The following is an 18765-nucleotide window of genomic DNA, read 5'->3' on the forward strand; positions in this document are numbered from 1 at the left end:
ATCCTAATGGAAACCTTGAAATGGCTGTGGATGATGGAGGGGTTTGTAGGGATGTATTGACGGAGTTTTGGAATGACTTTTATGAGCAGTGCACTGTGGGAAAGGACTTCAAAGTCCCCTACTTGCGGCATGATTTTGGTGAAGCAGAGTGGGCAAGTGTTGGTCGAATAATCCGTTTTGGCTGGCAAAAGGTGAAATACCTTCCTGTGAAAATAGCCCCAGTTACCCTTGAGCAGGCAGTTTTTGGCTCTGTGGAAAGCGATCTCATGGACACATTTATGAAGTATGTGTCAGAGCCAGACAGAATGATTTTTGAATCCTGTTGTTCTGATTTTGAAAGTGCTGATATGGATGAGTTGATGGATGCAATGGCTATCCATCACTGCCGCAGGGTTCCAACAGCAGATAACATAAAGCAAATTTTGCTGGAACTTGCTCACCAAAAGTTGATACAGGAGCCTGCATTCGTTATTGATCAGTGGAACAACATTCTCACACCCATAAAATCAGAGCTAAGAGGCATTGCTGCCCTATATCAAGATCTCCAACCAACATCACGTAAGATCATAAGATCGATTGCTTACCCTGAATCTCAAAATGCACAGGAGAAACAAATTGTTACCTATGTCAATGCCTACCTCAGAGAATCAGACAAGCAGCATCTCTCTTCTTTTCTTAGATTCTGTACAGGATCAGACTTGTGTCTTGGCAAAACAATCACTGTGAGTTTTACACAAGTTCAGGGATTTCAAAGAAGGCCTGTTTCACACACTTGTGGTTGCTACCTCGAATTGTCTGTCTTTTATGACAGCTACCCAGAGTTTAAATATGAAATGAACAAAGTATTAGAAAACAACATTTGGATAATGGATATCGCCTAAGCTCGAAAGGTTGTGAAATAATTGCCACAGTTCTGTTGGTTCTGTTTGTATGTATGAGTTGTAACAGAATTTCACATTTTGTTTTATGAATTCTGTAATTTAACCCATTTTAAAATGTTATTCTTGTTTTGTTTTTATTAGCTTCAGAGAATTAAATATTGCTGATTTTATTAACTGAAGGTATATGTTCCCAAAAATGTCTCAGGCCTGTAAGCAGGTGTTTTTTGCTTATGCTTTAGGCACCAATGTGTTAATTGTCTCTTGTATACTTGATACTTTTTTAAACTAAGATTTTAATAAATACACAATTTCATACACAGGATTTGGTTTTAATTCATAAGTTGTGAAATTTATATTACATGTTTTTAGCAGTTAAGTTTGCATTTGATCCCTGGTTCAATTTGCATTCGACAGTTCTCTTAGAATGTGCTCTCTGAGTGCAATATAGAGGTTCACCGTTTCAAACACCTCATTTGTGAATGACAAATTGTGCTCTGACATAACGTCTACACAAACATGAAACACATCTTCATCACAGGGGAAGTCCTTGAACACACACTCCTCCACACATGCCTCAATTTTATCCAGGGCAGGGCGATGCCTGCAGTCTCTGGCACCGTAGAGTTCTGGCAATAGGTGCATTATTGAAGGACGACCATGAGGGCTTCTTGATGCATGAACTCGGCGGATCCTGTGTTCGTTCCACGTTGCTGCCACTGTATCCAGCTCCTCCTGAAACACACACACACACACACACACTTTGGTCAAATATACAATTAAATTCATCACATGGCATAGTATGCCTTCTTTTCATGTGGTTCATATTTACTGTACTGTATATTACAGTAGAAGTCACTCAGTTTTTCCCCTTTCATGCTGCATTTAGCCATGAATCATGCAGCACCATCTGCTGGTGACACCTTGGTATCAAATGGGGGAGGGAAAAGTTGTCATGCATGATTCATGGCTGAATGCTGCATGGAAGGGGGGGAAAGCGAGTGGCTTCTACTGTACATTACACTAGCAGACACTTTTATCCTACAGTAAGTGACAGAGGACACATGAAGTATACATTTTCATAATGTAGGTAGGCCTAATGTTTTGCCTTCCTAGGGCATAGCAGGAAATGTGAGATTTGTTTTTAATAAAATCAGCCTGTAAATGCCATGGCAATTATAATGTTTGCCATAGGGAGAATAAGACTTTACTACATAACTAATAACATAACACAGCTGTGTGGGCTAAAATCATCTACTATTGTAGTTAAAATGTAACACGTTGACACTTACGCCATCTTACCTGAATTATAGAGAGGAAACAGAACTGAACCAGCGATTTGTCCAGAAAGGTGTCCGCGAAGTGACCATCACAGCGCAGTTTGTCAAAGATGTCCATCCAAAACTGTGCGCACTGGTTACGGAGAGTTAACCACCATCGTTCAATGCGTTGGTTGCCAGTGCTTGGACCAAACGTAACATGGTCGGTGTTGGCAACTTGGCCCTCTGACCAGTGAAGGAAGTTTTGCATTTCAGCAAGGCGAACATTTTCCGTGCCCATGTCCAACCGTACTCTCTCGGGACAGCCTTCAGTACTAAGGACCGCATCCATAAAATAACCGGCAATTACGTCTGGGTCGTTATTAGTTTTGTAGGCATGTAGCCAGATAACCCGTCTCGAAAACCCATCTATGCACCCACTGATGGCAATGCCGAAAGGCTTCAACTTATCATATCCGTCTATGTGCCAGACGTAGTTTGGGCCCCTGCTGTGATAGATTCTACGGCGCAACCGGCGTCTGGTCCTCAGCTGAACTCCCTCGCCGTCCAGCAGTCGCATGAGGATGCGAACAGTTTCCCTGTCTGTCACCATCCCATTCATCCAACACTTCTGGTGCATCCAGCGATATCCATGACACTGCCCCGAATTCTGTAACTGCGCTTCAATGAAGGCTGATACCTGCGCCACGTCTGTTTTGTCTTTCCTGCGCCACAATCCTTTCCTCTGCATTGTTCGTTCCAGAGTTCGTCGGCTCAGCACTATGCCATGCTCTTCGGCTAATGCTGCCAGAATTTCATCGTTGGAATACATCCTTCTGAAATAGGTTTCAATGTGGTGAATCCACTCCATGTTACCAGTTTGATGGTGTCCCTGCCAATGCTCAGGAAGATAAGCTTCATTGCATATATCATATAAAATCTCGAAATTTTGACTTTTTATCTCGAAATTTTGACTTTCTTATCTCAAAATTTTGACTTTTTATCTCGAAATTTTGACTTTTTATCTCGAAATTTTGACTTTTTATCTCGAAATTTTGACTTATTGTTTTTATTTTGGTTGGCGTGAACAGGCCACCATAATATGAATATGTTACAACAACAAATGCTTTTATTTGAAATAGAAATGTGTTGTGTTGTCTTCGGTTAGTGTAACGTTTAGACATTAAGTTGCAAAATAGGATTCTTTTGGTTTCTAGGTAACGGATCAGTGCTTTTTAACTCCTCGTTTCTTTTATGTCGCCGTTGTCGTTTTCTTCTCTTTGTAACAGTGTTTTTACGTGTTTAAAATTAATAAATAAAATCGTTTGAATGAGAAGCAGTTGTAATCGTCGTTTTGTTTAAAAGCTCCAACATTTTACACAACACAAGCAGCCTTTTCTCTGTAACCCTCTTTGTGTGTTGCACTGTTAAACGCTCCTTCTTGTACGAGAATAATAAATTAAACTTAAACTTTGAATCTAGTCTTCCTTATTCAAGGGTTTTTCCTTTAAAAATTCCCGTAACAGAATGAATCTCTTTTTGCAGAGCACATTCATTTTATTCTCTAATGTACTGTAAATTACTTATAAATACTATACAGGAACAGATGGTGAAAGTCTTGAAGTTGTGCTGCTGTTAAAAAGTCTGACAGCTGTTGGAATGAAGGACCTGTGGTAGCGCTAGTTCTTAGATGGTGGGAATAGCAATCTGCTGCTGAGGTATGAGTATCAATTTGATGTTGAGGTAACACTTAACAGTGGATTGACAGCCAGGGCAGGCAGTTAAAATGTGAATGTTGTAATCCTGTGCCACTTGAATCACTGTTCCTGGTCCTGTCAGTTTAACAGGGTTGTCAAACTTATTTTAGTTCAGGAGCCACATACAGCCCATTTTGATTTCAAGTGGGACAGACCAGTAAAGTCAAAACATACAAATAAATCATTTTGTTTTAGTACATTCTCAAAATGTTTTTTTTACAAACATTATGAACCTGAAAAAGTCAAATTTCATCCCAGTGTGTCTACAGGCACAGAACACAATGAGTCTCATAGTGGTGCTGAATATTATATTCTACTGAAACCTGCTGTGAACACACTGTTTCTCACCTCTGGGGATAAACAGGAAACTCTACAGCAGGGGTGTCCAAACTTCTTTTAAAAGAGGGTCAAATTTGATAATGTGAAGATGCCCAGGGACCAATACTAACATTTTGTGTCAGGCCTGGACTCAAAGGAGGACTCAGATGCAGAGATTTCACCAACTGGGTGGAACTTTATTAGGAATACTCCAACACTGAGTGACTCAAAGAATAGACTATGAAAATTACACTAGAGTCGAAAATAAAGATACTATTCAAGAAAAAAACATAAAAAAGCGGAAAAGAGGAAAAGAGGAAATAGGTAACAGAAAAATGACTCCACAAAGGGAGGACAAAAGCTAAATCCGCTATAAAACTGAACAGAAAACAATAACCATATACTATGAAATTTACAACAAAAACTCACGTGGAGGCAAAAACAACAAGCACACGTTACATGGGAAAGCAAGGAAGATCAAGGACTGTGGGAATGACTGGCTGGGGTGAACGAAATGAACCACTCTGGCACAAGACAAAGGGAGACGCAGACAATATATACACAGGGTAATTCAAAGGATTCAAGGATTCAAGGACTATGTATTGTATGTATATATATATATATATATATATATATTATATATATATATATATATATAATATATAGAATATCAAATATAAAAAGTAAAGGCAAATTGGGGATGAGGGGCAGGGGCTACAGGGGTCCTCCAGAGTTCAACAGTCTCACAGCTTCTGGGAAGAAGCTGTTCCTCAGTCTGGTGGTCCTGCTCTTAATGCTCCGCAGCCTCCTGCCTGAGGGGAGAGGGGCAAACAGAGCGTGTGCGGGGTGAGTGGGGTCCTTCATGATGCCGGAGACCCTTTTCCTGCATCTGGAGGTGTAAATGTCCGTGGTGGTGGATAGGCTGCATCCCACAGTCCTCTGTGCAGCTTTAACCACCCTCTGCTGACGCTTTCCACCACACATCTGTAGAAGGAGGTCAGGACTGAGCTCCCCAGTCCAGCGCACCGCAGCCTCCTGAGGAAGTAGAGGCGCTGGTGTGCCTTCCTAACCAGATAGGAAGTGTTGGTGCTCCAGGTGAGGTCGTTTGCGATGTTCACACCCAGGTACCTGAAGCTGGAGACCACTTCCACCGCTGTCCCTCCAATGTGCAGGGGAGGGGGGAGATGTCTGCCCCTTCTGAAGTCCACGATCATCTCCTTGGTCTTCTTCACGTTGATGCAGAGGTTGTTTTCTCTGCACCAACCCTCCAGGTGTTCCACTTCCTGCCTGTAGCCCGACTCATCGTTCATGATGCGTCCAACCACAGCTGTGTCATCCGCGAACTTCACTATTAGACAGCTCGGATGTCTCGCTGAGCAGTCGTGTGTGAGCAGAGTGAACAGAAGGGGGCTCAGCACACAACCCTGGGGGGAGCCTGTGCTGAGGGTGATGGTGGAGGAGGAGACGTCATGGATCTTCACAGACTGCGGCCTTTTTGTTAGAAAGTCCAGAACCCAGTTGCAGAGGGTAGAGCTCAGCCCGAGTGTGGTCAGTTTTGAAACCAGAGTCTGCGGTCTGATGGTGTTGAATGCAGACGTGAAGTCCACAAAGAGCAGGCGAACATAAGAGTCCTTATTCTCTAAGTGGGTGAGGGCTGTGTGGACCACAGAAGAAATGGCGTCCTCTGTGGATCGATTCTTTCTGTATGCGTACTGGTGTGGGTCCACAGTGACGTCGATGCAGTCTTTGATGTGGGCCATCACCAGTCTCTCGAAGCACTTCATGACTATCGGTTTGAGGGCAACCGGCTGATAGTCATTCAGGCCTGTCACTGTGGAGGTAATGGGGAACAGGTGGAAACAATCAGGGCGGGGAAGACAATCAGACCGGTGACACACGAGGAAGGGTAAGTGACCTGAAACGAGAGGAGAGTTATCTTTCAAAATATAACAGGAAATGACAAGACAAGACAAAAACGCAGCTTGACCTCACCGCGTGACATTTTGTTTGTTAACAATTTTGTTTTCATCATCACAATTTTCTTTTTTTTAATGACAATGTAACCAAATCTAAGCCAATCAGGTGTGAACAAATCTAAAAACCAATTCTGCCTTTCTTTCACATCTGAAGTCAGATAACAGAATAAATTGTATGGAATATGTTAAACCTGCATGAAGTTGATACAAATCTTCACCTCATGTTAATTTTTTGCTCCCTCTGTAGATATAGTCTCATTCTAAGTTGACATAAATATAACAATTCTTATTTTATACACTAACCTTCTGTGAATAGCTCCCCTTAATGATATGCTATACACTAGAATGAAAACTGTAATAAACAAAAGCAAATGCTTCAAGCTGCTCCATTACTGAGCATTATTGGGCGCAGCAGGGAAGGCATTTTGCCCAGAAGAAGAGGCAACTTCTGCAGCCACTGGAATCTGTGACGGTGGCAGCTGCAGGACGGTGCTGGGACCTGGCTCCATCACACCAATCAGCAGGTATGAAATGTCCGTTGGTGGAGGAGGGGTGCCAGCAGGAGGCGCAAGAACCTCTGGTAGAAGCTCATGTAACGGCTGTCCATTGCTTCACAGAAACAGATACACATTTTAGACAGTAGAGAGAGTGTGTGGCGACACAAGCTATGTTCATTCACTGTGTTTGTTTGCATTTATGTGTGTGTTACTTACAGTATACCAAAACAGTGCAGGTTATGGTCTATGCCTTCAGGCAGTGTCACCATTGGTGGTTTATCATACTGGAGACCAGGGCCGGTCCTAGCTATGGGCAATGTGGGCGGCCGCCCAGGGCGCATTCTCCGTGGGGGGCGCACGAACGCCCGAAAAAGCAAAAAACCTCGGCAAATTTCGATACCGCTCATTAAGTTAGCGGAGCGGGAGCCCCGGGAGCGGGGTGTTGACAAGGCAGAGGGGGGCGTCGGACAGACCGATGGGGGCGCACGCATCCAGGGGCGCACGGCGCATCCAGGGGCGCACGGGCTGCCGTTAGGGCGCACGAGAAAATGTTCGCCTCGGGGGGGCTTTATCCAAAGCGACTTACAGAGGAGGACATAAGCTGACAAAAGGTGTAAAGGAGCACAGAGTAGTTGTTAGTCTTGTTAGTTTTGTTAGGCAGGGAAGCAGTCTCGAAACAGAAAGGTTTTTACAAGTGTTTTAAAGGTAGAAAGGGATGTTGCTGTTCTTGTAGCCGTTGGTAGGTCATTCCACCATTTGGGGACAACCACAGAGAAGAGTTTAGAGTGTCCTCGCTTTGCGAGAGGCGAGGGTACAACTAGACGGTTTGTATGAGCGGAGCGTAACACCCTGGTTGGGACGTGAGCCTTTAGTAAGACGCTGAGATAGGCAGGGGCAGATCCTGAGATGGTTTTGTAGGCTAGCGTCAGAGCTTTGTGTTTAATTCTGGCAGCTACAGGCAGCCAGTGCAGGTCGCTGAAGAGTGGGGTGACATGTGACCTTTTAGGTTGATTGAAAACCAGTCGCGCTGCGGCATTCTGGACCATTTGCAAAGGTTTGATCGCGCAAGCAGGTAGGCCAGCTAAGAGCGAGTTGCAGTAATCGAGGCGGGAGCTGACTGTAGCCTGAATCAGGAGCTGAGCGGCATATTGGGTCAGGTACGGTCTGATTTTTCTAATATTGTACAATGCATAGCGACATGACCTCGCTACGGAGGAAATGTGTTCAGAGAGAGAAAGACGATCATCTAGTACCACGCCCAGGTTTTTAGCAGCATGGTTAGGGGTAATGGTGACAGTACCAATTTTCAGGTTGAAGTCATGGCAGATTGACTCATGGGCAGGGATGACCAGGAGTTCGGTTTTTGACAGATTAAGCTGGAGATGGTGGTCTTTCATCCAAGTTGACAGATCAGAGAGACAGGCGGAGATGCGTGCGGAGACCGTGGTGTCGTCCGGCTGGAACGACAGGTATAGCTGTGTGTCATCGGCATAGCAGTGGTAGGAGAAGCCGTGTGAGCGGATAACATGGGACAGCGAGGTGGTGTAGATGGCAAACAGAAGGGGACCCAGCACCGACCCCTGCGGCACCCCCGTGGAGAGGGTATGAGTCGATGACAGACGACCTTGCCAAGACACATTAAAGGAGCGTCCAGCGAGGTAGGACTCGAGCCAGGAGTGGGCAGAGCCTGTAATGCCCATGTTAGCGAGTGTGGCTAGGAGTATGTCGTGATTGACTGTATCAAAGGCAGCCGATAAGTCAAGAAGGATGAGTACAGATGATTGCCCTCGTGCTCTGGCTGTTTTTAGGCCTTCTGTGACAGATAGTAAAGCTGTCTCGGTGGAGTGGCCACTTCTGAAACAAGTAGGTGGTGATGGGCGAGGAAGTCAGTGACTTGTTTAGAGACCGCCCTCTCAATGGTTTTCGAGAGGAAGAGAAGCAGTGACACCGGCCGATAATTTTCAACCAAGGCGGGGTTAAGCGTAGTCTAGTAGTGGCGTAACTCTGGCTTGTTTGAAGGCAGCTGGAAATACGCCAGAGGACAATGAGGCATTAATCACGGATGTGATGGGTGGGACTACCGTAGGAGCGATATCTTGTAGGAGTTTAGAGGGGATGGGGTCTAGCGGGCAGGTGGTGGGTCGGTTGTCAATAACCGGGGGGGGAGGATTGAGCAGCGATTTGAAGGCGGAGAAGAGTTTCCATGAGTCAGTTGTGCTGCTGATTTTCTTGTTGTAATACTCCATTTTAGCAGTCGTGACAGATGAAGAGAATGACGCTAGGAGAGATTGGTTTCTAGGTCAGCTGGGTTGTTGGATTTGTGCCATTTCCGTTCTGCAGCTCTGAGTGCTGTACGTGACGAGCGGATGGCATCAGTCAACCATGGGCGGGGCTGAGTGGAGCGTGCAGGTTTGCTGAAAAGAGGACACAGGGTATCTAGGCATGCGGTTAGTGTGGAACTGAGAGATTCAGTGGCTGCATCGACATCTAGCGGAGAGAAACTGTTGGGAGGGAGAAGGGCAGCAGCGACGACTGAGGCGAAGTGGGCGGCAGACAAGGTGCGGAGATTGCATCGAGAGGTGGTCATGGGTTGAGGGGTGGTAGGTAGTTCTGGGAGGGAAACCATGAAGCGGATGAAGAAGTGGTCCGAGGTATGTAATGGTGTGACCATTACGTCATCAGTTTTGCAGTTTTTGGTAAGGATGAGATCCAGTTGATTGCCGTTTTTGTGAGTTGGGGGAGTACTGACTAGTTGCATGTCGAATGAGTTGATAAGTGATAGAAAGTCTGTGGCGTGAGCTTTGCCTAGATGGATGTTGAAATCACCGAGGACCAGCAGTGGGCACTCAAGTTCAGGGATTGAGGACAGTAGAGTAGAGTAGAGTGTCTAACTCATTGACGAAGTCACCCAGAGGTCCAGGAGGACGGTAGATGACGATCACTGAGCATTTGACTGGAGCTATGACTTTGATTGCATGGTATTCAAATGAGCAGTAGTTGGTGTTGAGGGGCAGGGAAGCATAGTTCCATTTGTTGTTAACCAGGACCCCAGTTCCTCCTCCTTGCTTGGAGAGATGGGGGTATGGGAGAAGGAGTGAGCCGCGGAGAGTGCTGCCCGAGTGGCGGTGTTTTCGGTTTTAAGCCAGGTTTCGGTGAGGGCCAGTAGGTCCAGGGATAGACTGCTGGCATAAGCCGGGATAAAGTCCACCTTGTTGACAGCGGATTGGCAGTTCCATAGGCCAACAGAGAAGGTTTTGGTGGGTGTATAATGTTCCAGTGGCCAGAGGTTAAGTAGATTCCTGGTGCGAAGGTTGCGGCCGTGGGGACTCCATGCAGTAGAGACTACGGGGATCTTCTGGAAGCACATAGCGATATGGGTAGGTCAGATGGAGGATAGTTTCGCCTTGCTCGGTGGACTCGCGCAGGTAGACTCGCTTGTCTTTACCCAAGTAGGTCTTCACACGAGGAGGGCTTCAGACGAGGGCTGACGCCTTCCGCTGACACTGCAGCGCAGAATGCCTGTTGAAGTAGGTGCAGGTGCCACTCTCTGAGTCCGCCCTCTTTTGCAAATAAGAAAAGGCTGTGGTTTCGGGGGCGTGTCGCTTGTTCACACCTGAATGTGAAGGTCAGGTGACCAGAACACAAAAGTCTAAACAAGGTTCAGAATAATGTACTCTTGCAGCATCAACTTGATTAAAATCACTGGAAATGTATCAGAATGTTTAAATCAACTGTCTTGTATGTTTGGTTCAGTGTGATATGGCTCACACTTGTCTTCACAGGGGGGATATTTGGGTCTGTTATTACTGGGAGATTTTCATCATCGATTCAATATTTGGTCCCTATTCAGAAAATAGTAGTACACCAGTCCATGTTTTCCTCTTCATTATATTTTGAAGACAGCTTCACTACACCGAGCTCTCTTGAATGATTACTTTTGAATAATAACTAATCTATCCCTAACCTATACTTAGTCTCTTACCTGTTCCTGTCTATAGGCACCTGCCTCACTGTCACTGAACAGGGGAACTGGCTGTAAAGTGGCATACTCCTTAAATCCTCCAACCTGACGCTCTGGCTGAGCAGTGTTGAGCTCTAGCTCAGCGAGTTTGTCTGGAGTCAACATGTGTTTTAACATGTCGTTCAGAGTGGAGACCGCCTCTCCCCACTCCATCTCTGCCATTATACCTTCAAATTCTTGTCTGATCTCTCTCTCAGACTTGATTTGATTCTCTATTACACTTGTTATGGACTCCTGTCACACAGTGTGATAGGAAGCTGCTTTTAGGACACTCTTATGGGGATAACATCATATTGCATGTCATAGTTTACAAAGTCTATTTGTCAATTATAGCTACTAGTTTGCAGATATGGATTTTACATACAAAATATATGATAGATCCATAACAAAGCACATTGTGATTATTCTGCCCGCGTTATATGTCAGATACAGCTAGACAGATAGCTAACAATAATGAAGGGAACTCTGAAGTCTCTTTGAGGATTAAGGTTTTCTGTTTTTCTTCTTCCTCAGTTTTATTTCACAGTTCTTCCATTCATTCTTTTTCTGTAAGACTGTAAACAAACAACAGAAATATAACATTACAAAATCTACAAAGTCTTTTGTGTCTTTTTACCACAATAAACATAAAGTAGCACACATTTACATTCATTTAAATCACAGATAAACAACTAATAAGTCTATGGCGTAGCACCACGGCCCCCTACTGGGCAGACTGTATATTACGTCGGCAAAATAGAAACGCATTTACCGAGTTTAGCTCGTAAAAAAACAAAACGTAATGACCTGTATAACACAAGGTAAACAATTAGCTTGCAGAATAACCATAATGTAGTGGTGTAAACTTACAGACAAAGATTTAACCAGCTCTGTATTGTAGCAGACTCGTGCGCGATTTCTTGTTTCTCAAGTTGGTCCGTCTCTCAAATGGGTCCCACTGGGAACCAAACTCAAAACGCCAAAGGGCGGAACACTCCTCGCCTGGTATAGTATTATACCACTATAAACATCTTAATAACTCAAATGTTAACCACCAAACTATTAGATCAAACAAGTATACAATCACTCACTCAGTATTGTTACTCATCAGAATGTCTATCAGTCTATGAGTCTTTAGACATAAGAAAAACAAGCTCTGAGATGGGACTAATGTACGTTTTTGTTGTGCCCTGTCTCACAACTTTAACTTCAACCTTACGGACTTTGTTGTCTTTGCTCGGCAATGTCTTCACCACAAGTCCAATAGGCCAGTTGTTCCGTTGAGCCTCACTGTCTTTCATCAGAACTACATCATCCACTTGAATGTTTGGCTTGTCATCAGTCCACTTGTGACGTTTCTGAAGAGTCACCAGATATTCCTGTCTCCATCGTTTCCAGAAGCTTTCCGCTAAACACTGCACTTGTTTCCACTGTTTTTTGTGAAGATCTTTGTGATCGAAGTCACCTGGAGGAGCTGTCACCGGAGTCATCTTTTGAGTAAGAATCATTGCAGGTGTCAATATAGTAGGATTGTCAGGGTCAGTTGACACTGGAATCCATGGCCTGGCATTTAAAATGGCCACGACCTCTGCCATCAGTGTTGTCAACACTTAATGTGTGAGGTGTTTGGTGTCAGACCGCAGCAATATCCCATCCAGGATACGACGTGCTACACCTATCAGTCTTTCCCAACAACCTCCCATATGGGATGAATGGGGGCTGTTGAAAGTCCATGTGCAGCCTTGTTTGTCCAGGTAACTTGTCAGCTCTGGATCACTGGTGCTGATTTTCAACTCTCTGCATGCTCCAATAAAGTTTGTGCCTCTGTCAGAGCGAAGCTGTTTGGATGGCCCACGGATAGCAAAGAATCGTCTTAAAGCATTTATGAAACTTGAAGTGGACATAGATTCTAACACTTCAATGTGTGTCGCTCTCGTGCTCATGCAAGTGAATAACACTGCCCATCGCTTACTTTCTGCACTGCCTCCATGAGTGCGGCGAGTGACAATGCTCCATGGCCCGAAAACATCCAGCCCGACATGGGTAAAAGGAGGTTCACAGGTGAGTCTGTCAGCTGGTAGTGGTGCCATTTTCTGCTCCATCAACCTCCCTCTCAGTTTTTTGCAGGTCACACAATTATAGAGGACACTAGACACCAGCCGTTTTCCTCCCACTATCCACACTCCTGCTGACCGGATGGCTCCTTCAGTAAAGTGACGACCCTGATGGACAACTTCCTCATGGTAGTACCTCACTATGAGAGTTGTGATGTGATGTGTTTTTGGCAGTATGACAGGATGTTTCTCATCCCTTGGTAAGTCAGCGTTGACAAGGTGTCCTCAAATCCGAAGGAGTCCGTCCTCGTCGATGAAAGGATTTAACTTTCCCAGTGGACTCTTCTTTGAGAGTCGAATCCTGTCTCTCAAACAGTTTAACTCTTCTCCATAGGACTCTTGCTGGACACAACGAATGATGACTGTTTTTGCTTGCCACCATGCATCAACAGCATCCGCTTTGTGTGACTTGGAGAATGTTCTTGTTACTTCAATGAGTTTTGTGATAGCTTGCAGTAATCTTTTCCAGCTAGAAAATCGCTCAAAGCGTGCTGAGCTGAACTGGCCTTCTGCAGCTTTGGTGTAGTTGACAGTAACCTGAGGCCGGATTTCCACATCATGCTCAGGATTCACAAGTTCAAAACAGTTGCTTTGTGGAGACTCACATGTGCTCTTCAGGAATCCGGGGCCTGAGAACCAGTTTGAAGCACTGAGGATGTTTACAGACTGGGGCCTGGTGGCGTGATCCGCTGGGTTCTGTTCAGTGGCAACATACTGCCACTATTGAGGATGGCTTGATTTCCTGATGCGATTGACTCGGTTGGCAACATACACATGAAATCTTCTGGTGGTGTTATGGATGTACCCGAAAACAATCGTGCTGTCAGTAAAAAATCTCACAGCACGCATTTCAATATCCATTTCACTGCAGATCACGTCCGCCATCAGCTGCCAGGACAGCGGCACACAGCTCTAAACGTGGAACTGTATGGGCTGGATGCAGCGCCAACTTTGCTTTGCCCATAATGAATCCCATGTGGGACTGGTTTTCATCATTGGTGACACGCAGGTAGGCTACTGCTGCGATAGCTTGTGTGGAGGCATCAGAGAATAAACAAAGTTCACGACGTTGAGATGAGGCAAGAGAGATAGGCACATACCTTCTTTTGATGTGTAGCTTTTCTAACTCCAGGAGGGACTCTTTCCACAGCTTCCAGGTCACTTGCTTGTCTGATGGGAGAGGATCATCCCAGTCATATTCTTTAGACGACAGTTCTCTGACCAGAGCTTTTCCCTGCACTGTGATGGGAGCCACGAAGCCCAGTGGATCATAGAGGCTCTGAACTGTTGACAAGATGCCTCTTTTTGTGAACGGTTTCTCCTCGTGGGATACCTGGAAACTGAAACTGTCACTCTCCAGTTCCATATCAGTCCGAGGCTCCGTTGAAGTGGGAGAGGATCTGCTCCTAAGTTGAGGTTTTTTAAGTCTTTTGCAAGGTCCTCAGGGGCAAATGCTGTCATGACGTTGTTGCTATTGGAAGCAATTTTGTGGAGCTTTAAGTTGGATGCTGCTAACATTTCTTGAGTCCTCTTCAGCAGATCGATAGTGTCCTCTTCAATTGGAACTGACGTCAACCCGTCATCCACGTAGAAATTCCTCATGACGAACTCCTTACTGTCTGTGCCGTATTCATCCTGATGCCCTTGTGCCGCTCTTTGCAGGCCATATATGGCAACTGATGGTGAGGGGCTGTTGCCAAATATGTGCACCTTCATTCTGTATTCTGTGATGTTGTTGTTGAGGTTGTTATCTAAGAAATCGTAGGTAGTCTTGATGATCTTCTCGAACAACAAATGCGTAGAACATTTGCTGAATATCAGCTGTGACTGCAATGTTCTCTCTCCGGAAGTGCATTAAGACACCCAGCAGTGAGTTATTTCAGTCTGGCCCGCTGAGCAACACGTCATTCAGTGACACACCATCATATTTGGCACTTGAATCAATAACCACTCTGATTTGATTTGGTTTTTGAGGAGGATAGACTCCGAATAGAGGTAAGTACCACCTTTCTTGATGTTCGCCTAGTTCTGGTGCTAGTTCTGCTTGATCATTCTCAAATACCTTTTTCATGAACTCAAGGAAATGTTCTTGCATGTCTGGGCGTCTGTCTAGAGTTCGTCGAAGGGATAGGAGTCGTCGCAGAGCCATCTCTTTGTTGTTTGGAAGACGGCGGCGAGGTTTGCAGAATGGCAGCGGTGCTACCCAGCTGTTTGCATTATCCATGTAAACCTCTTTGTTCATGATGTCTAAGAATCTTTGATCATCAACTGACAGAGCTACCTTTTCGTCATCAGGGTGACTGTCAAAGACTGTAGCTCCAAGTTTTTCTGTCTCCTCGCCTTGGAATGTGCAGCTCACAGTACTTGGTTGATGAGTGTTTTTTGTCATAAGTGACTCTTTTACTTGTATTTTGTTAGGACATGGACTTAACATGGATGTCCGTCCATTTGGCAATGTGTGTGTCTTGTAGACTCTGACACTGGGTGGTTTGTGAGCTCGGTCTAGGCAAACGTCTCCTACAATAACCCACCCGAGGTCAAGACGTTGTGCATAGGGGTCATCCTGGTTACCATTACACTGCTGCCTCACTTTGTGCACCCTCAAAATGTCTCTTCCTAGCAGGATGTAGATCTGCGCATTTTTATTGAGAGGTGGTATTTTGTTTGTTAAATGTCTCAGATGAGAGAAATAGCGGGCTATTTGAGGTGTGGGGATTTCATCTCTGTCGTCTGGAATCATTTTACAGTCAATGAGAGTTGGAAGCTTGATCTTGATCTTTCCATCACAGGATTCTACCACAAACTTTAAGGCTCTCCTCCCTGTAGTTTCCATGACACCAGAACACGTCTTTAAAGAGTATGGAGATGGTTTTTCATAGAGGCCAAAGTGATTGAAAAACTCAGGGCGAGCCAGTGAACGATTGCTCTGGTCGTCTAACACTGCATATATCTGAATTATCTTTTCTGGCTGATCTTCAGGGTAGATATTAACTAAACATATTTTGCAGCAGGATTTGGCGTTGGTGCTTTCTCCACAAACCTCTGTACATTTTGACGTTACTGCAGGGAGAGCTCCTGGAGGACTTTTTTGGGTCTCCTCCTCTTCACCTTGATCTGCTGGGACTTCTGAGACCCAGGGTGCTCGACCAGGATGTAAAGCTGATGTGTAAGTTTTGCTGCCACACTCTGCAGATTATTTCTTTGTCACAGTCTTTTGCTCTATGTTTGGTTAAGCTGCAGCACTTGAAGCAGATGTTCTTCTCCTTAAGGTAGGTTTTACGATCCTCTATGGGCTTGCTGCGGAAGGTGCAGCATTTTCTGAGAGCGTGAGGCTTGTTATGTAGAGGGCATAGATGTTCTGATTCTATAACTCCTTTTTCGACAGAGCCTGTGGAAGCCACTGTAGCTTCAAAGCAGATACCAGTCTTCCTCACTGACACTGGTACTTTGTTGTTGTATCTTGTGGGTTTCTCTGTCTTGATGGAACCTGAGTAGTGAGCTTGAGATATCATAAAGCTAGGGTCATTTCTGATTTCAGCTTCAGAACGAATAAACTGTGAGAAGAAAGAGAAGGGTGGATAAGGGACATGGTTGTATTCTTTGTACCTTGACCCTTGGGAAATCCACTTTTCTTGGATACTAAATGGGAGCTTTTCTAAGATGGGGTTCACTCCCCGTGATGTGTCGAGATATGCTAGTCCTGGGAGGAACCCTCCTTCCTTTACATATTCAAGTTCAAGTAAGAGATCTCCAAGCTCTCTCAATCTCACATTGTCTCTGTTTGTGATCCTGGGGAATTCCTCGATCCTCTTCAGGAGTGAATCCTCAACTGCCTCAGGGGTTCCATAGGTGTCTTCTAGTCTTTGCCAAACCATGTTTAGCCCTGCAGCTGAGTTGTGGCTGTGTATGGCTCTGATTCTTTTTGCTTGTTCTTTAGATGCTGGCCCGAGCCATTTAATCAGGAGGTCTAACTCTTCTCTTGGAGTTAAGGCTAGTTCATCAATGACACTTTGAAAAGAGGTTTTCCACGCCCAATAATCCTCTGGGTGGTCATCAAACCAAACTACTTCTCTCCTCATGAGGTATTTTGCGACATCTGGCGTGGCTGCTGACTGTCACACCGCGGTGAGGTCAAGCTGAGTTTTTGTCTTGTCTTGTCACTTCCTGTTTTATTTTGAAAGATAACTCTCCTCTCGTTTCAGGTCACTTGCCCTTCCTCATGTGTCACCGGTCTGACTGTCTTCCCCGCCCTGATTGTTTCCACCTGTTCCCCATTACCTGGTGTATATATTGTCTGCGTCTCCCTTTGTCCCGTGCCGAAGTGTTTCGTCTTATGCAGTGTTCACCAAAGCCTTATTTCCTTAGCCCACAGCCATAGATTTTTGCTCAAGTGATCTTTTGTTTCTTCCTCACAAGAGTGATTTTTTGTTGTAATTTCATAGCCTCAGCCATAGCTTTATAGCTCTAGTGTTCTTTTGTTTCCTTCCTCGCAAGAGTGATTTTTTGTTGTATCATCTTAGTCTAGCCCTTTTGGTTTCCTAGTGTTTAGCCTAGTGTTTTGTCAGCCTCGTAGGAGCGTCCTTAGTTAATGTTTTCATAGCCTTTTGTTTTCTCCTCATTGTGAGTGATTTTGATTTTGTTAATCTTTGATAAACTTAGTTCAGAGTTATTTCCTCCTCGGAGTGATTTTTTGTTTCGCTTAGTTTAGTCCTATTTTTATAGCCTCACTTTTTCGAGGGTTATTGAAGACCTGAATAAAGCTACTCTCAGCCTAACTTTGCATCTGAGTCCTCATTGAGTCCCGGCCTGACACTAACTGCTTTTCATGGTCCCACCTCTGCTGCGCAGGCTGTCTCAGGTACGTTGAATTTACAGTTGGATCTAAATGTCTCTTTTTTGTGTTTGCACAGCGGGGACGTTTGCAGGAGTATGTTGTGTGGCGCTCACTGCTTGCTGGATGTTCACATCCTTCTGAGCTGTTTGTAGGTGAGTATCTTCATTTTAAATTTTGAGATGGCTCATTTCTTGTTCAACTTTCTCTACTGCAGGTTGTGAACATGTGTGCATGGGTACGTGCTCTGACGTGCCACAGCTGTGTTGCTGGACATACTCACTTGTCCGTTGTGCAGTGTTAGATGGTAAGAGAGGTAAGTCAATGTCATGTCGAGAGTCTATCTCTGCAATGTCCACTGCAGCCACGAACACTGCCTGTTCTGCGGTGGCTGTAGCTGCATCCTTTTCTTTCTGTAGAATGTGCATTTTTGCTTTTAATGTTGCTTCTTGAACCATTATCTCCGCTTCTTGTTTTGCGAATGAAGCTTGTATGTGAGCAGCTTCGGCTCTTGCTCGGGCTTTGAGTGCAGCAGAGCTTGCTGTTGATGACTTGCTGCTTGACTGTGCAATGGATCTTGTCGCCAAGGATTGACGTGTATCATCTGTGTTACGTCGTTCATCCATCTTAGTTGCTTGGGTGACATTGCGTAGGCAATGATGAAATCCGTAATAAGCCGCTTCGTGAAGAACTTGGCGTATAACTGTCTTCTTACTATTCTGCCCTCGCTATATATCAGATACAGCTAGACAGATAGCTAACAATAATGAAGGGAACTCTGAAGTCTCTTTGAGGATTAAGGTTTTCTGTTTTTCTTCTTCCTCAGTTTTATTTCACAGTTCTTCCATTCATTCTTTTTCTGTAAGACTGTAAACAAACAACAGAAGTATAACATTACAAAATGTAACGTCTTTTGTGTCTTTTTACCACAATAAACATAAAGTAGCACACATTTACATTGATATAAATCAACTAATAAGTCTATGGCGTAGCGCCACGGCCCCCTACTGGGCAGACTGTATATTACGTCGGCAAAACAGAAACGCATTTACCGAGTTTAGCTCGTAAAAAAACGAAACGTAATGACCTGTATAACATAAGGTAAACAATTAGCTTGCAGAATAACCATAATGTA

General features: G+C 44.7%; 2 protein-coding genes and 1 pseudogene across 2 annotated transcripts; all 3 read right to left on the minus strand.

Annotated features, from left to right (window-relative positions):
- Positions 1-1206: 1206 nt before the first annotated feature.
- Positions 1207-2856, minus strand: LOC113745699 (uncharacterized). The gene is made up of 2 exons (XM_027278409.1): positions 2181-2856; positions 1207-1613 (listed from the first exon to the last, which is right to left on the minus strand). The coding sequence occupies exons 1-2, from the start codon at positions 2775-2777 to the stop codon at positions 1278-1280; spliced, it is 933 nt and encodes a 310-aa protein (XP_027134210.1). The 5' UTR covers positions 2778-2856; the 3' UTR covers positions 1207-1277.
- A 4509-nt stretch (positions 2857-7365) lies between these two features.
- On the minus strand, positions 7366-10868 carry LOC109137003 (uncharacterized; annotated as a pseudogene).
- Positions 10869-11214: 346 nt separating this feature from the next.
- Positions 11215-13428, minus strand: LOC113745681 (uncharacterized). The gene is given in 2 exon segments (XM_027278215.1): positions 11215-11260; positions 11909-13428. Coding segments are annotated over 2 exon segments (918 nt in total). The 5' UTR covers positions 12788-13428; the 3' UTR covers positions 11215-11221.
- Positions 13429-18765: the final 5337 nt, after the last annotated feature.

The sequence above is a fragment of the Larimichthys crocea genome, chromosome III, assembly GCF_000972845.2.
Source record: "Larimichthys crocea isolate SSNF chromosome III, L_crocea_2.0, whole genome shotgun sequence".
In the NCBI taxonomy this organism is placed as follows: domain Eukaryota; kingdom Metazoa; phylum Chordata; class Actinopteri; family Sciaenidae; genus Larimichthys; species Larimichthys crocea.

Excerpts from the sequence above, each read along its gene's own strand:
- LOC113745699 (XM_027278409.1), bottom strand. The coding sequence starts at position 2,777 with ATGCACCAGAAGTGTTGGATGAATGGGATGGTGACAGACAGGGAAACT. Across the intron at positions 1,614-2,180 it reads GTTTCCTCTCTATAATTCAG|GAGGAGCTGGATACAGTGGC; the intron begins GTAAGATGGCGT and ends TGTGTGTTTCAG.